At 25.1% G+C, this 12,500-nt stretch overlaps 1 protein-coding gene across 5 annotated transcripts in view; it reads left to right on the top strand.

Moving 5' to 3' along the window:
* Window positions 1–12,500, top strand: part of LOC124954993 (prolactin-releasing peptide receptor-like) — an 81,538-nt gene that overhangs the window by 8,123 nt on the left and 60,915 nt on the right. For all 5 annotated transcript variants that reach the window (XM_047508740.1, XM_047508737.1, XM_047508736.1 and 2 more), the window contains exons 2-3: window positions 1–1,609; window positions 5,181–5,473. The exon at window positions 1–1,609 is cut by the window's left edge. In XM_047508740.1, the coding sequence (XP_047364696.1) occupies window positions 653–1,609; window positions 5,181–5,426 (1,203 nt within the window). In that variant the 5' untranslated portion in view covers window positions 1–652 and the 3' untranslated portion in view covers window positions 5,427–5,473. The remainder of the gene's footprint in view (window positions 1,610–5,180; window positions 5,474–12,500) is intronic.

The raw sequence follows: 12,500 nt of genomic DNA, 5'->3' as shown, positions 1-12,500 counted from the left end.
TAACATAATTCTTGAAGTTAATTCGCGGAAAAGGAGGGACAACGAAATTTTTTTTAATTCCTTTGCAAGAAGAAACAACAACAACAACAGCAACAACAACAACAATAGCAACAATATTTCAAGAAAATTCGTACAAAGGTAGAAAGGGCGACAAACTTAAGAGAAAAAAAAAAGAAGTAAAAAAAAAAGAATAAAATTAGATTAAATTAAATCAAATAAAACAAATACAAAAATTTATCGAAAAATTGGAATTAAACCCTTAGAGGGTTAAATAAAAGATATAAAAAAGAATTAATACAAAAAAAAAAAAAAAGAAAAAAAAAGAAGCTGGATGATAATAACAGCCGAGAAAAAGAGAGAGAGAGAGAGAGAGAGAGAGATAGATAAATAAAGTGAGAGAAAAAGAGAGAGAGAGAAAAGTATAGTGGTTAAATATAGCTTAAACTGAATGATCGATTACGAATAAAAATTTAATCGAGATATTAAAAGAGATACATCTCCAACGATTATATTTGTCGTATGGTAATCATTTTAAATACATTGTGAGACGTATTTAAAAAGAAAAAAAAAAAAAATAGAAAAAAAGAACAACCAAGAAGAAGAAGAAGAAGAAGAAGAAGAATAACAGCATCGATAACAAAATCGAAGGAAAATGGAAGGAAACGATAGTATGAATTATTGGCAAAATTTGAGCTTATCGAACGTAAGCCATCACACGGACGATCAAATAATGTCGAATCTAAGCATACAGATAATATTCTGTATATTTTACGGTAACATATTTATACTCGGTGTATTCGGTAATGTATTGGTATGTTACGTTGTATTACGTAATCAACAGATGCAAACTGTAACAAATCTCTTTATAACGAACTTGGCGTTCAGCGATTTATTATTGTGCGTATTGGCGGTACCATTTACGCCATTGTACACATTTTTAGGTGGTTGGATATTTGGTAGGATATTGTGCCATTTGGTACCGTACGCACAAGGTGTAAGCGTTTACATAAGTACATGGACATTGACGAGCATAGCGATAGATCGTTTCCTTGTAATATTATATCCATTTCATCCGCGTATGAAAATTGAAATCTGTTGGACTATAATATTTGGTATATGGATGGTTGCATTAATGTTAACCCTACCATATGGATTTTATATGCAATTCGAACCTTACGAGCCTTATACTTATTGCGAAGAACATTGGCCGAGCGAGCCTTTCCGTAAGGTTTTCAGTTCATTTACAACGATATTGCAATTTCTCGTGCCCTGTTTCGTAATAACACTTTGTTACATATGCGTTTGGATAAAATTGAATGATAGGGCAAGATTAAAGCCCGGTAGCAAAAGTAGCAAACGCGAAGAAACGGATCGTGAAAGGAAGAAACGTACGAACAGAATGTTGGTAGCTATGGTAATAATATTTGGATTCTCATGGTTACCATTAAACATCGTTAACATCATCAATGACTTTTATCCGCCTGCCAACGATTGGTCTTATTACGGATTGTTCTTCTTTATGACCCATTGTCTTGCTATGAGCAGCACCTGTTACAATCCATTTCTTTATGCCTGGCTCAACGATAATTTTCGGAAGGAATTTAAACAGGTAAGTTCTCTAACATTTCTCAATGGGAGTTACGAAAGTATTATTAAATTTCATTTTAAAATATCTCTGTCGTAATAAACCTCTGATAGCCGCCCTGCTCTCTACCCTATTTGACCCTTCACTCAACACCAATGCCCAACGCTTCTTACTCTTCCTCTTCCTCTTTCTTTTTTCTTCTTCTCTTCTTTTTATCTCTTCCTTCTTCTCGTCCTTCACATTTCCATGCTAAAAAAATTTTTAATTAAATCGAAATTAAGACTCGAAATCGATTTTCCTTTTTTTTTTTAACTTCTTAATTTTTATCTCGTGCGATTCTTATTTATTTTTTGTTTCCTCTTCCTCTTTCTCCTCTTCTTTTGTTTTCTCTTTTTTATTTTTTATTTTCTTTTTTTTTTCTTTCCTTTTTTTTTTTTTTTTTATGGGATCGAATTAATTTTATCCCGGGTAAATAATTGTTTAATTAATTCGTGAAATAGGGTGCTTTTTTTTCTTTTATCTTCAATTAAATGTGAAAAATTTTCTTTCTAATTAAATGTGAAAGATTTAAATCTTTATATATATATATATATATAAATTTTTTTTTTTTATACAAGATGATTACTGATAGACTGGATGATATAAAATAAAAATAATTTTTATAAAAAGATGTTTTTTTAATTTTTTTATTATTCATGGACATCATACGTAGCCATTTTTATTTTCAAGGGATGCTATATAATCTACCAAAAAAAAAAAGAAAATAAAGAAGACTGAAAATGAACAAGTTATGACTTTTTCAAACCTTTCAGTTTTTCATTGGTCATCTTTTATATATTACATATATATATTATACAAAAAATATATATAGAAAAAGATTTAAATCTATTATATATATATATATACACACACACACACACTGTACAATATGATTTACGAAATTAGGAGCTAACATAAAAAATTACTATTATAATATATTATTATTATAATAAATTACAATTATTATTAGAATCAAACTTTTTCATTATTCCTTGAGATTTTAATATTTAATTTTTTTTTTATTTTCTCTTCCTTTTTTTTTTCATTATGGTCTCGATTTAATTTTATCTTGGGTAGATAATTGATGAATTATGTCCCTTATTCTTTTCTCTCTCTCTCTTTCTTTCTCTAATTTTAAATGTAACAGAGATTTTAATCTTATAAAATTAATTTGTAAACGTATTTCTTTTTATTTTATTAGATAATGATTTAATTTAAAAGATACGATGTTGATGTTTGCCTTTTGATTTCTTTTTGGTGGTTTTTTTTTTCTTTTTTTTTTTTTTTTTTCTAATTAAATGGAAAAGATAATTCATAAATAAATGCATATGTGTTTATATTTTAATAATGGCTTAATAAATTAATTCGTTATCGATTATGTTATGTATCTCTTTTTACTGTTGTTTCTTCGTTCTTATTTCTTTTTCTTTCTTTTTTTTTTTTGTCGAGTCAAATAGAAAAGATAATATCATTAGTTAGATAATAATATTTAAAATATTAAAAAAGAAATTATTCGTTATCGTTGTTCTTATCATTTGAAGAGAATTTGTTAATAGCAAAGATAAATTGAGATAAATTGAGATTAATTTTCTATGATAGAATTATTTTAATATCAATTTCTTAATTAATTCGAAATGAAAATTATTGTTTCTATTTATTATAATTTCATAATAGCAAACGAACATTGAATTTCGCGTGCCCTTCTAATTTCATTCATTAAAGACAAATTTTAAAGAAAAATTTATGTATGAAAAATTATTTATACCATTCATTGAAATTTATTTTATATGATTTTTTGCTTTTTATAAGTCATAATATTATTATTATTATTATTATTATTATTATTATTATTATCATCATCATCATCATCCCTTTTTTCTCATACATATGTACATTCATGATTAATTTTTATCTTCTTAATTTATTAATTTATTCTTTCAATTTATTTATTTATTTATTTATATTATTTTGTAATTGACATTTTCGTATAGTAACACGTAAATATCGATATTATCTTGATCGATCGATTTATTCCTTTAATTTATTTTCTTTTTTCTGTCATCGATCTTTCTAAATCGTAATAGAAGGGCAGTACTGCTGTCATCAGGTGAAATTTGATATCGATCGAGAGTATATTGATGCCGGTCGTTACATCGATGCATTGTTACGTTTAATTACAAATTTTGATGATCGAATATCCGAATCTGAAGGGTAGACGTGCATGCAATTAACTGTGCGTACGTCATCATCTATGATGTTACTCCTAAAATCTATACGTATATATATAAATACATAAAATACACGAGTACATACATATATATATATATATATATATATATATATATATATATATAAATTGTTATCAATTGAAAATCATTTAAGATACAAATATTAGATTAGGAAGAGATTATTGCAAAAAAAATATATGTATGTATATATGTATGTATGTATATGTGTGTATGTATCTATGTATGTGTGTATGTGTGCGCGTACACACGTATACGTGTATAATTATATATATATATGTATAAATATGTATGTATGTATGTATATGTATATGTATATGTGTATGTATATCAGAGAGAGAGAGAGAGAGAGAGAGAGAAAAGAAAGTGATGATAAAAGAAAAAAGAAAAAAGAAAAAAAGAAAAAGATAGAAAGAAAGAAAGAAAGGAAGAAAAGGAACAAAGTAATTGAATAAAAATTTCATTAGGATTTTAATATCACTTATTGGAGAATAAATACGTAGATAATACAGATTTAGTTTAAAAACGATATGTATGTACTTTTGTATGTAGGTTATAATACGTATTCACGTATTCACTAACGTATACAAACTCTCGAGACTTTAATGATAATAAACATTACTCAAGGGTATAGGATTCTAAACATTTACTGCTTAGTACAGTCCGAATTACCGTCGAGTAAAGACGTAACTTTTCAACGCCATTATCTTACATACGCATACAGAATTGGTATATATCATATATAATATATATATAGTACGTATGTGTATATATATATATATATATATATATAATTATTTTATTATAATATTTATTAATAATAAAATTATTTATTATACTAATTAATATAGATATATTATAGTATATTATTAATAATAGTATATATAATATACTATGATAATGTATCACAGTATACTATAAAATAATATATATATATATATATATATGTATATAAATTATTATAATAAATAATATTAATATGTCAATATTAAAATAAATTAATTACAATCTGTATTAAAATATTATATTATTATAAATATATATTTTATTATACATATTAGTCACGAAAATTATCATACGTGGCAGATTGATATTACATTTTTACGATAGAAATTTTTGTAACGATACATATAGTGTGTTGAGAAAAAAAAAATAAAATAAAAATCATATACATACCACATATATATATATATATATATACATGGAACGAATAATACGTGTTGTATAACCATAACGTTATTCTTACCTTTTTTTTTTTTTTTTTCTTTATCCTTCATGTTCTCATTTTTTTCTCTCTACTTTACTTTCAGGTCCTACCATGTTTCTCAAGGACATCGAGGAACAGTACGCCGAGATTAACGGAGGGTTGTAGAAGTGAGAAACTCTGCAATGGAAATAATACCGTACAAGAAAGTCTATTGCCAAGTCAGGCGATTAAAGTCCAGGTGTCACAGGGCTGCGAGATGATAACCTTGAATCCAACTACGACAAATACTTTAAAGGATCAGGATCGTCGTTCGAGCACGTCCAAGGATTTCGAAGATGCTATTCTCTAAAAGGGATCATAATCTTCGTTCAGACAGCTGTACTTTTTTCAATTTTGGTTCGTATATGCATTCAATATACACCTTATATGCATGTACACACGTACATACAAAATTTTATTTCGTATATGCATTCAACATGTATATACACATACACACACATACAAACAAATAAACGTATAAATGTATAAACATATAGACTTAGACAAACATATACATTTACACGTAGAGCGAATACATAAAAAAATTTTTCTCTATTTCTCTATTCTCTCTTTCTTTTTCGTTCTCTCTCTTTTTTTCCCCTTTTATTTTTTTTTTTCTTTAATAAAAAATTTTGAAATAATCGTCGTCGGCTCTTTTGATAATTCCTTTGGAAGAAAATTAAAGAACGGATCACAAAAATAATTTTCCCTTTTTCGCGCGAACGATAAGAAATGCATTTTTCACGAAAATCTTATGTTAGTAATACTACGCGGCGAACCTTTTTTATATTCAAGACTTTTCTCTTTCTTCTTTTCCTTATTGCTATAAGTTTACAACGCCGACAACGTAAAGCTTTGAAATTTCTTAGCAATAAATGTCTTCCTCATTTCTTCACTTCGTTTTATTTCTTTATTTGTTTTGTTTTGTTTTTTCTTTCTTTCTTTTTTTTTTTTTTATTTTAATGTAATTTAATTATATATTTTTCTTCTCTGTTTCTTTTCTTATCTTTCCTATCCTTTGTCTTTATCGTTATCCTTTGTTATTAACGTTATCTCTCAGGTTCCTAAAACAAAGTATTTTTTATTTATTTCGTTTCACGCGTTTTTAATAACGCGCACTTCCATTTAATTTTTATTTCATTATTACATGTCGCATTTTAATATCGTATAAGAAGAATGAACGATCGTTCGAACAGTTTTATTTCGATTAAAGGGAATTAAAAATTTCACGATAATTATTTCTATCTTTTATTTGTTTGTTTGTTTATTTATTTATTTATTTATGTTCTTTTTTTTTTTCTTTTTCGAATCTTTTTTATTTATGTTTTTATTTCTTTCGGATCGTGCATTTTCCACGATCAATATATTTCGTTTTATTCGCGAATTTTTCGTTAATCGTAAGAAAGATATGTTTTATTTTTATTTTTATTTTTATTTTTATTTTTACTTTTTTTTTTTCTTTTTTTTTTTTTTTTTTATTGGTTCATCTGTTTTACTTCACGTCGGACGTATTTCCATTTGTTTAGACTTTGTTTTAATAATACGTTTCTTTTTTTTTTTTTTTATCAACCGGTCTGTTTCTTTGCTCTTTTTTGTAATAGCTTTTTTATTCGCGATTGAAATACGAAACATGATTGAAATATTCGTGATCGAGATTTTTTGGATTGATCGCTGAAAAGAAATAATAGTTTCTATTTCTTATTTTTTTTTCTTTTTTTATTTTTTTTTTTTTTCATATGCTATTTTTTTATTTATTTCATTTTATTTCATTTGATTTCATTTTATCGATTCATTCGTTTTCCAACGTCAAATGAATGATAGATTTTACGTTCGATGGGGGATACTTTGTCGTTACTTTTTCTTCATGTTTTTTTGGTTTGTTTTTTTCGTTTTTTTTTTTTGCGTTTTGTTTTTCTCTTTCTTCGCTTTTCTCTTTCGAATTATCGCATTAAATTATTTTTGTAGTAAGTTTTAATCTATGGTATCACTTTTTCCCTCTGTGTTACCTCGTAATTCCTGAATTTATCGAGGGACATTAAAACGTTTTAGTTGCCATTGCAAATCCCGACGATCCCGTAGTCAATCTTTTTATTTTTTTTATTTTTTTTATCTTTTTTTTTTGCGGGCTTTACGTTTTTCTTTTTTTAAACCGTTCGTAAAAGTCGTTCTCTTTTTATTTATTTATTTATTTATTTATTTATTTTTTTCTCTTTTAAACTAAAACCGCTTAGCCCGTTATCGTATTATACCTACGTAAAATTCTCTCGAAGAGATAAAAGAATTAAAAAAAAAAAAAAAAAAAAAAATTGAAAGAAAAAAGAAAAAACGAAAAAAATGGAATAAAAAATATCTATCAGATAATATAGATCCCAATTGAAAATCTTTTTTCATGCGTTTTTAAGTTAGGTAAAAAAAGAAATAAAAGGATGAGAGTTTGTTTATATCAATCTTGAAACAAACGCTTGTAAAAGAAAAAAAAAATATATATATATCAATTTGTAATAATTTTAATTAGAAATGTTGACAGCAAAAATTACGATTGGAACATTAGAATTATTTGTTTTTTTTTTTTTTAAAGATAAATTAATAACTCATTCAGTTATTTAGATGAACGAATCATTAATCATACGTAAATCATACGTAATGTTCTAACGATACGATCTCGTACAATTAAAATTTTAATATTTTCTTGTTTTTAAGTAAATTAATTATACGACGCTAAAAGTATTCAAAAAACGAATCATTAAAAATCCGTACGTACTACGTTCCACTTTATCGACAAAGTTTCTCTACTAATAACAATGGAAACTATATAATTATTTATTTATTTATTTCTTTTTTTTTATTTTTTAATAAATTTACTATCTAATTGTCTAATCATTTAGATAACGAATCATTGAACTTTACGTACGTTTGACTTTTTCGACGGAAATTTCATCGGAAATAACTATTTCGAACTTTAGAATTTCTTTGTTCTTTTTTGTTCTTTTTTCTATTCTTTTTTTTTCTATTTTTTTTTTTTTTTTTTTTTTTAACAAATCAGCACGACGCCTTTGACTGTTTATATAGATCAAATAAAATGAATCATTAAAAATAGTACGATATAATTGAATCTACGTACATTCTATTTCGACATAATATCTTGGCGTTCGAAATTTAATTACAATTGATTCGAAAGTTATATAACTTTCTGTACTTGTTGTATATCGGATTTAATTCAATAGCATCGAATAAAATACGAAATCTTCTAAAGGAAATTCGCATCAAAGGATATTACTTTTGAAGTTCGTTTTCAGGACTTAGACAATGACAAAGATAAGATGGATCTGTACTTAGAGGAGTAGTTACACCAACTAAATTACATTAGTTATAAAAGGTTTGGGAGTAGGAAAAAGAAAGAAAGAGATAGTGAGAAGTTCGATTAAATCATTTCAGTGAGCACGATTTCACGTTTCAATATACGTTGTAAGTTAATATGAGAACGGATATTCGTTTGTGTATTCGAAATTAATCCTGCGAATGATTCGAATCAAATATGGCGGACTATTTGATATTATCTCTAAAAAAAAAAAAAAAAAAAAAATATCTTTTTTAGTCGATAATACAGATAATACAGAACGTATGATTTATTAATAATTTTTTTCTCTATTGTTATATGCATATATACTGTTATACATACCATACATCAATACATACATACATACATACATATATATATATATAATTTTTTCTTATTTTTTTTTTTTTTAATGTATATTTTTATGACGATGCAAAAGTTTTAAACAATGATCGAATAATAATAATAATAATTGATGAAATTGTTTTTTTTTTTTTCTTTTTCTTATTAAACTACTTATAATATTTAACGTCGAGAATGATAATCTTGTAATCCATCGATCACAATTACTTCCTAATATTAACTCTATTTTCATTTTTTGTTTTATTTTGTTTCTACATTTTACTTAATATATATATATATATATATATATATATATATATTACAACAATGGATATACGTAAAGGATAAATGAATACGATAATATACGATCGTATTTTCGTTTGTACGAAATTCTTTATTAAATAATATTCTTTATTATTTAGGATTGCGATGAAAATTTCGAATGATTTCGAATGATTCATATAGCCAATTTAACATTTAACTCTTTCATTTTATTATATTTTCAAATGATAATAAATGATTAATTTGATATTAGAAAAAAAAAGAAAAAGAAAATTTTATATCCCTTTGACCAACAACGATTTCACTTTTAATCGTAATACTTTTCAATTAAAAATCTAATTATTGTTATTAAGATAGGACAATAATTTATATGAATATACTATTACATATTGTACTTTATTACAATTTATTTTATACATTATATATATATATATATATATATATATATATATATATATATATATAATATGTATGTCGACATATCGTGCATTTCGATAATGAATTTTCCAAAGAGAAAAGTCCAGTGAAAGAGAAAAGCAAAAAGAAAGAGAAAGAAAGAACGATTAAGAGAGAGAGACAATGAGAAAGTGAGAGTGAGAGAGAGAGAGAGAAAGAGAGAGAGAGTGAGAAAGGGGGGTGTAGGGGTAAGAGAGAGGGAAAGGGAGATAAACGTAATGGAATTGTTAGCGAGATTTCTCGATGGGTACCTGGAATTATCGATAAAACGATAGATAGCTCGAACGTGGCCACATTTCACGCTATATCCCTTCCAGAGAGTATCTTCTAGTATTTTATAACAGAATCGATCGATCGAAGGATTACCGTTGGGAACTATATCTAAATCCCTTTCGACAATTTCCTCTTTAACTTTTCTTCTTTTTTTTTTTTTGTTTTTTTTTTTTTTTTTTTTTTTCACGAATTAACTCGATTTTCTCAATGGCTTTCTCATTATTGTCCTAATAAAGATGATACTAATATTTAACGGGGTTAGAAATTTTGTAAAAGATTTTCTACGATCTGCCTCATAATTCTTCTTTTAGTTTTCTTTTTATTTTTATTTTTCTCTTCGCTTTTTTCTTATTTCTTTATTTTTTTTTTTTTTTTTTTTTCTTTTTTCTTGATGAACGTAACAAATTAGAAATGCGATTTATTCAATTTATACGTATTACGTTATAATTAGAAAACTTTGAATCGCCATTTTCATGGATATTGTCATGTGACAATTTTAAATTCAATTAATATTATAATTTGACGTTAATGTCTGCAATAATAAATTTTATATATATATATATATGTGTGTGTGTGTGTGTGTGTATATATATGTATATATAGGTGTAGATATGATAGATGATAATAATAAAATATTGAAAATAAATTGGACAACTGGATGCAAGTGCATCCATTGGTAATAAATAAAAACTTTGACAATTTTGGAGCGAAATGGAAATTTTGTTGAAGAAAAGATTTCATAAAAGATATTTATACTAACTCATTTTGCACTATCCTCACCCTTATATCTTCGTTTATCATCTTCCTTGATTCCAATCGTCTCGATAGTAACTCTTCCTTATCGTTCAATTGGTTTGTCTTCATCTACCTGGAAATGTTATCAACTTCTTTTATTCCCCTTATTCTTCCTGGTTTTTTATTATTATTTTTCTCTTTTTTATAATAAAAACGAAACATTCATGTATATAGGAGTAAATATGTATAGGTAATATATATATATAAAAATATAAATTATCATTATATATATATATATATATAAATAATTATGATTAGTTATTTATAAGAGTATTATAGTAATAAATAAAAACTACATTATATAGGGTGGGCCAATAATTTTGATCATCTTGAACATCTTCGTTATTTTTTTTTTTTTTAAATAAAAATCAATCTCAATTTGGTTTTTCTTTTTGATTTTTTTTTATTTCTTATTTATTTATTTTTTTTCTTTTCTTGAAAAATAATCGACAAATATACTTTCTAAGAATTTGTTTAGAATAAATTGTTTATTACAAATTGTTAATTAATTATTAACAATTTCGCGCAAAAATAATAAAAGTTTTGCCCTGCGTAAAAATCCATGAGATATTTAATTACAAAGATATTTTCATATTACAAATGTAAGACGTGGCTATTAATGTTTTTATTTCTTCGATTAAAAAAAAAAAAAAAAAAGAAAAAAAAAATGTTTATTATTTATTTCTTAATTTATATAATTTTATAAATCTATTCGCGATTATCCAATTAGTTTTCTATTTTTCACGATAAAACAACGTGAATATACTTCGTAAGAATTTGTTTATTAGAAATTGTTTATAACAAATTGTTAATTAATTATTAACAATACAATTGGAAAAACAAAAAAAAAAGAAAAAAGAAGTAGAAAGAATTGTGCCCTTTTGTAATGGTGTTTTTATCAAATCTATAAGACTTTTAGTTCCAATGGTATTCTTATATAAATGCAAATTATTTACGCTGTCTGATTGATCTATATAATATCATTCAATTAACACAATAACATACTGACCTATATAAATTCCAAGAATATACAGGAGCCCAGCTGTTCGAGATACTATTACTATACTATTACTACGAACAGCTGTGTCACACGAATTATGAATGAAAATCAATCGAAAATTGATATATTCCGAATGAAAAGTCGTAGATACATGAAACGTATCATCATTTTCAATTACAATTTATTCTTCATTTATTTATTTAAATATTGCAATAATATTGTTACAGTAATAATCGATTTTTTTAATAACGTCGAATAGAATTTTGTTTTTATTTTTTTCATTTCTTTTTTTTCTTTTTTTTTTTTTTCTATACTTTCTCTTTCTTCTTTGAGAAATGACATGAATTGCAATGAAAAAGTTCTGATTTTTGATTACAATCGTTTTATCATATTTCATTTATATTTGAAATTAGAAATGGAAAATCGAATAAACGCAAATCGAAAGGACTTTTTCTTATGATAATTTATTTACCATTAAAATTTTTTTTTTAATTTCAATTACACTTGATACACTTTAATCGCATCATTTTACCATTGATTTTTTTGACATTGAATAAAATAATCTTCGAAATTAATAACTTTTGACCGACGATATGTTTTTTTTTTTTTTTTTTTTTTTGTTCTTTTCCTTTTTCATTTCTTTCTTTTTTTTTTTCTTTTTCTTTCCTTTTTTGTTTTTAAGAGAGAACATTAAAAATTTCTCTATGTAGGAAGAACAGAGCCATTCAAAACATTCAAGATAATCTTAATTTATTTTCCCACTCTGTACGCATATAATTGCAATAATAAATTTCACGTTATATAATCATCATTTTTTCAGATCAGAAAACAAAAAAAATTCACTTATACGAAAATACAGAGAAAAAGAGAGAGAGTGAGAGGGAGAGAGTGAGAGAGGG

The sequence above is a fragment of the Vespa velutina genome, chromosome 17 (assembly GCF_912470025.1).
Source record: "Vespa velutina chromosome 17, iVesVel2.1, whole genome shotgun sequence".
NCBI classification, from domain to species: Eukaryota; Metazoa; Arthropoda; class Insecta; order Hymenoptera; family Vespidae; genus Vespa; species Vespa velutina.
Note: the sequence above shows the minus strand (reverse complement) of the source record. Positions and strands in the feature narration are given on the sequence as shown.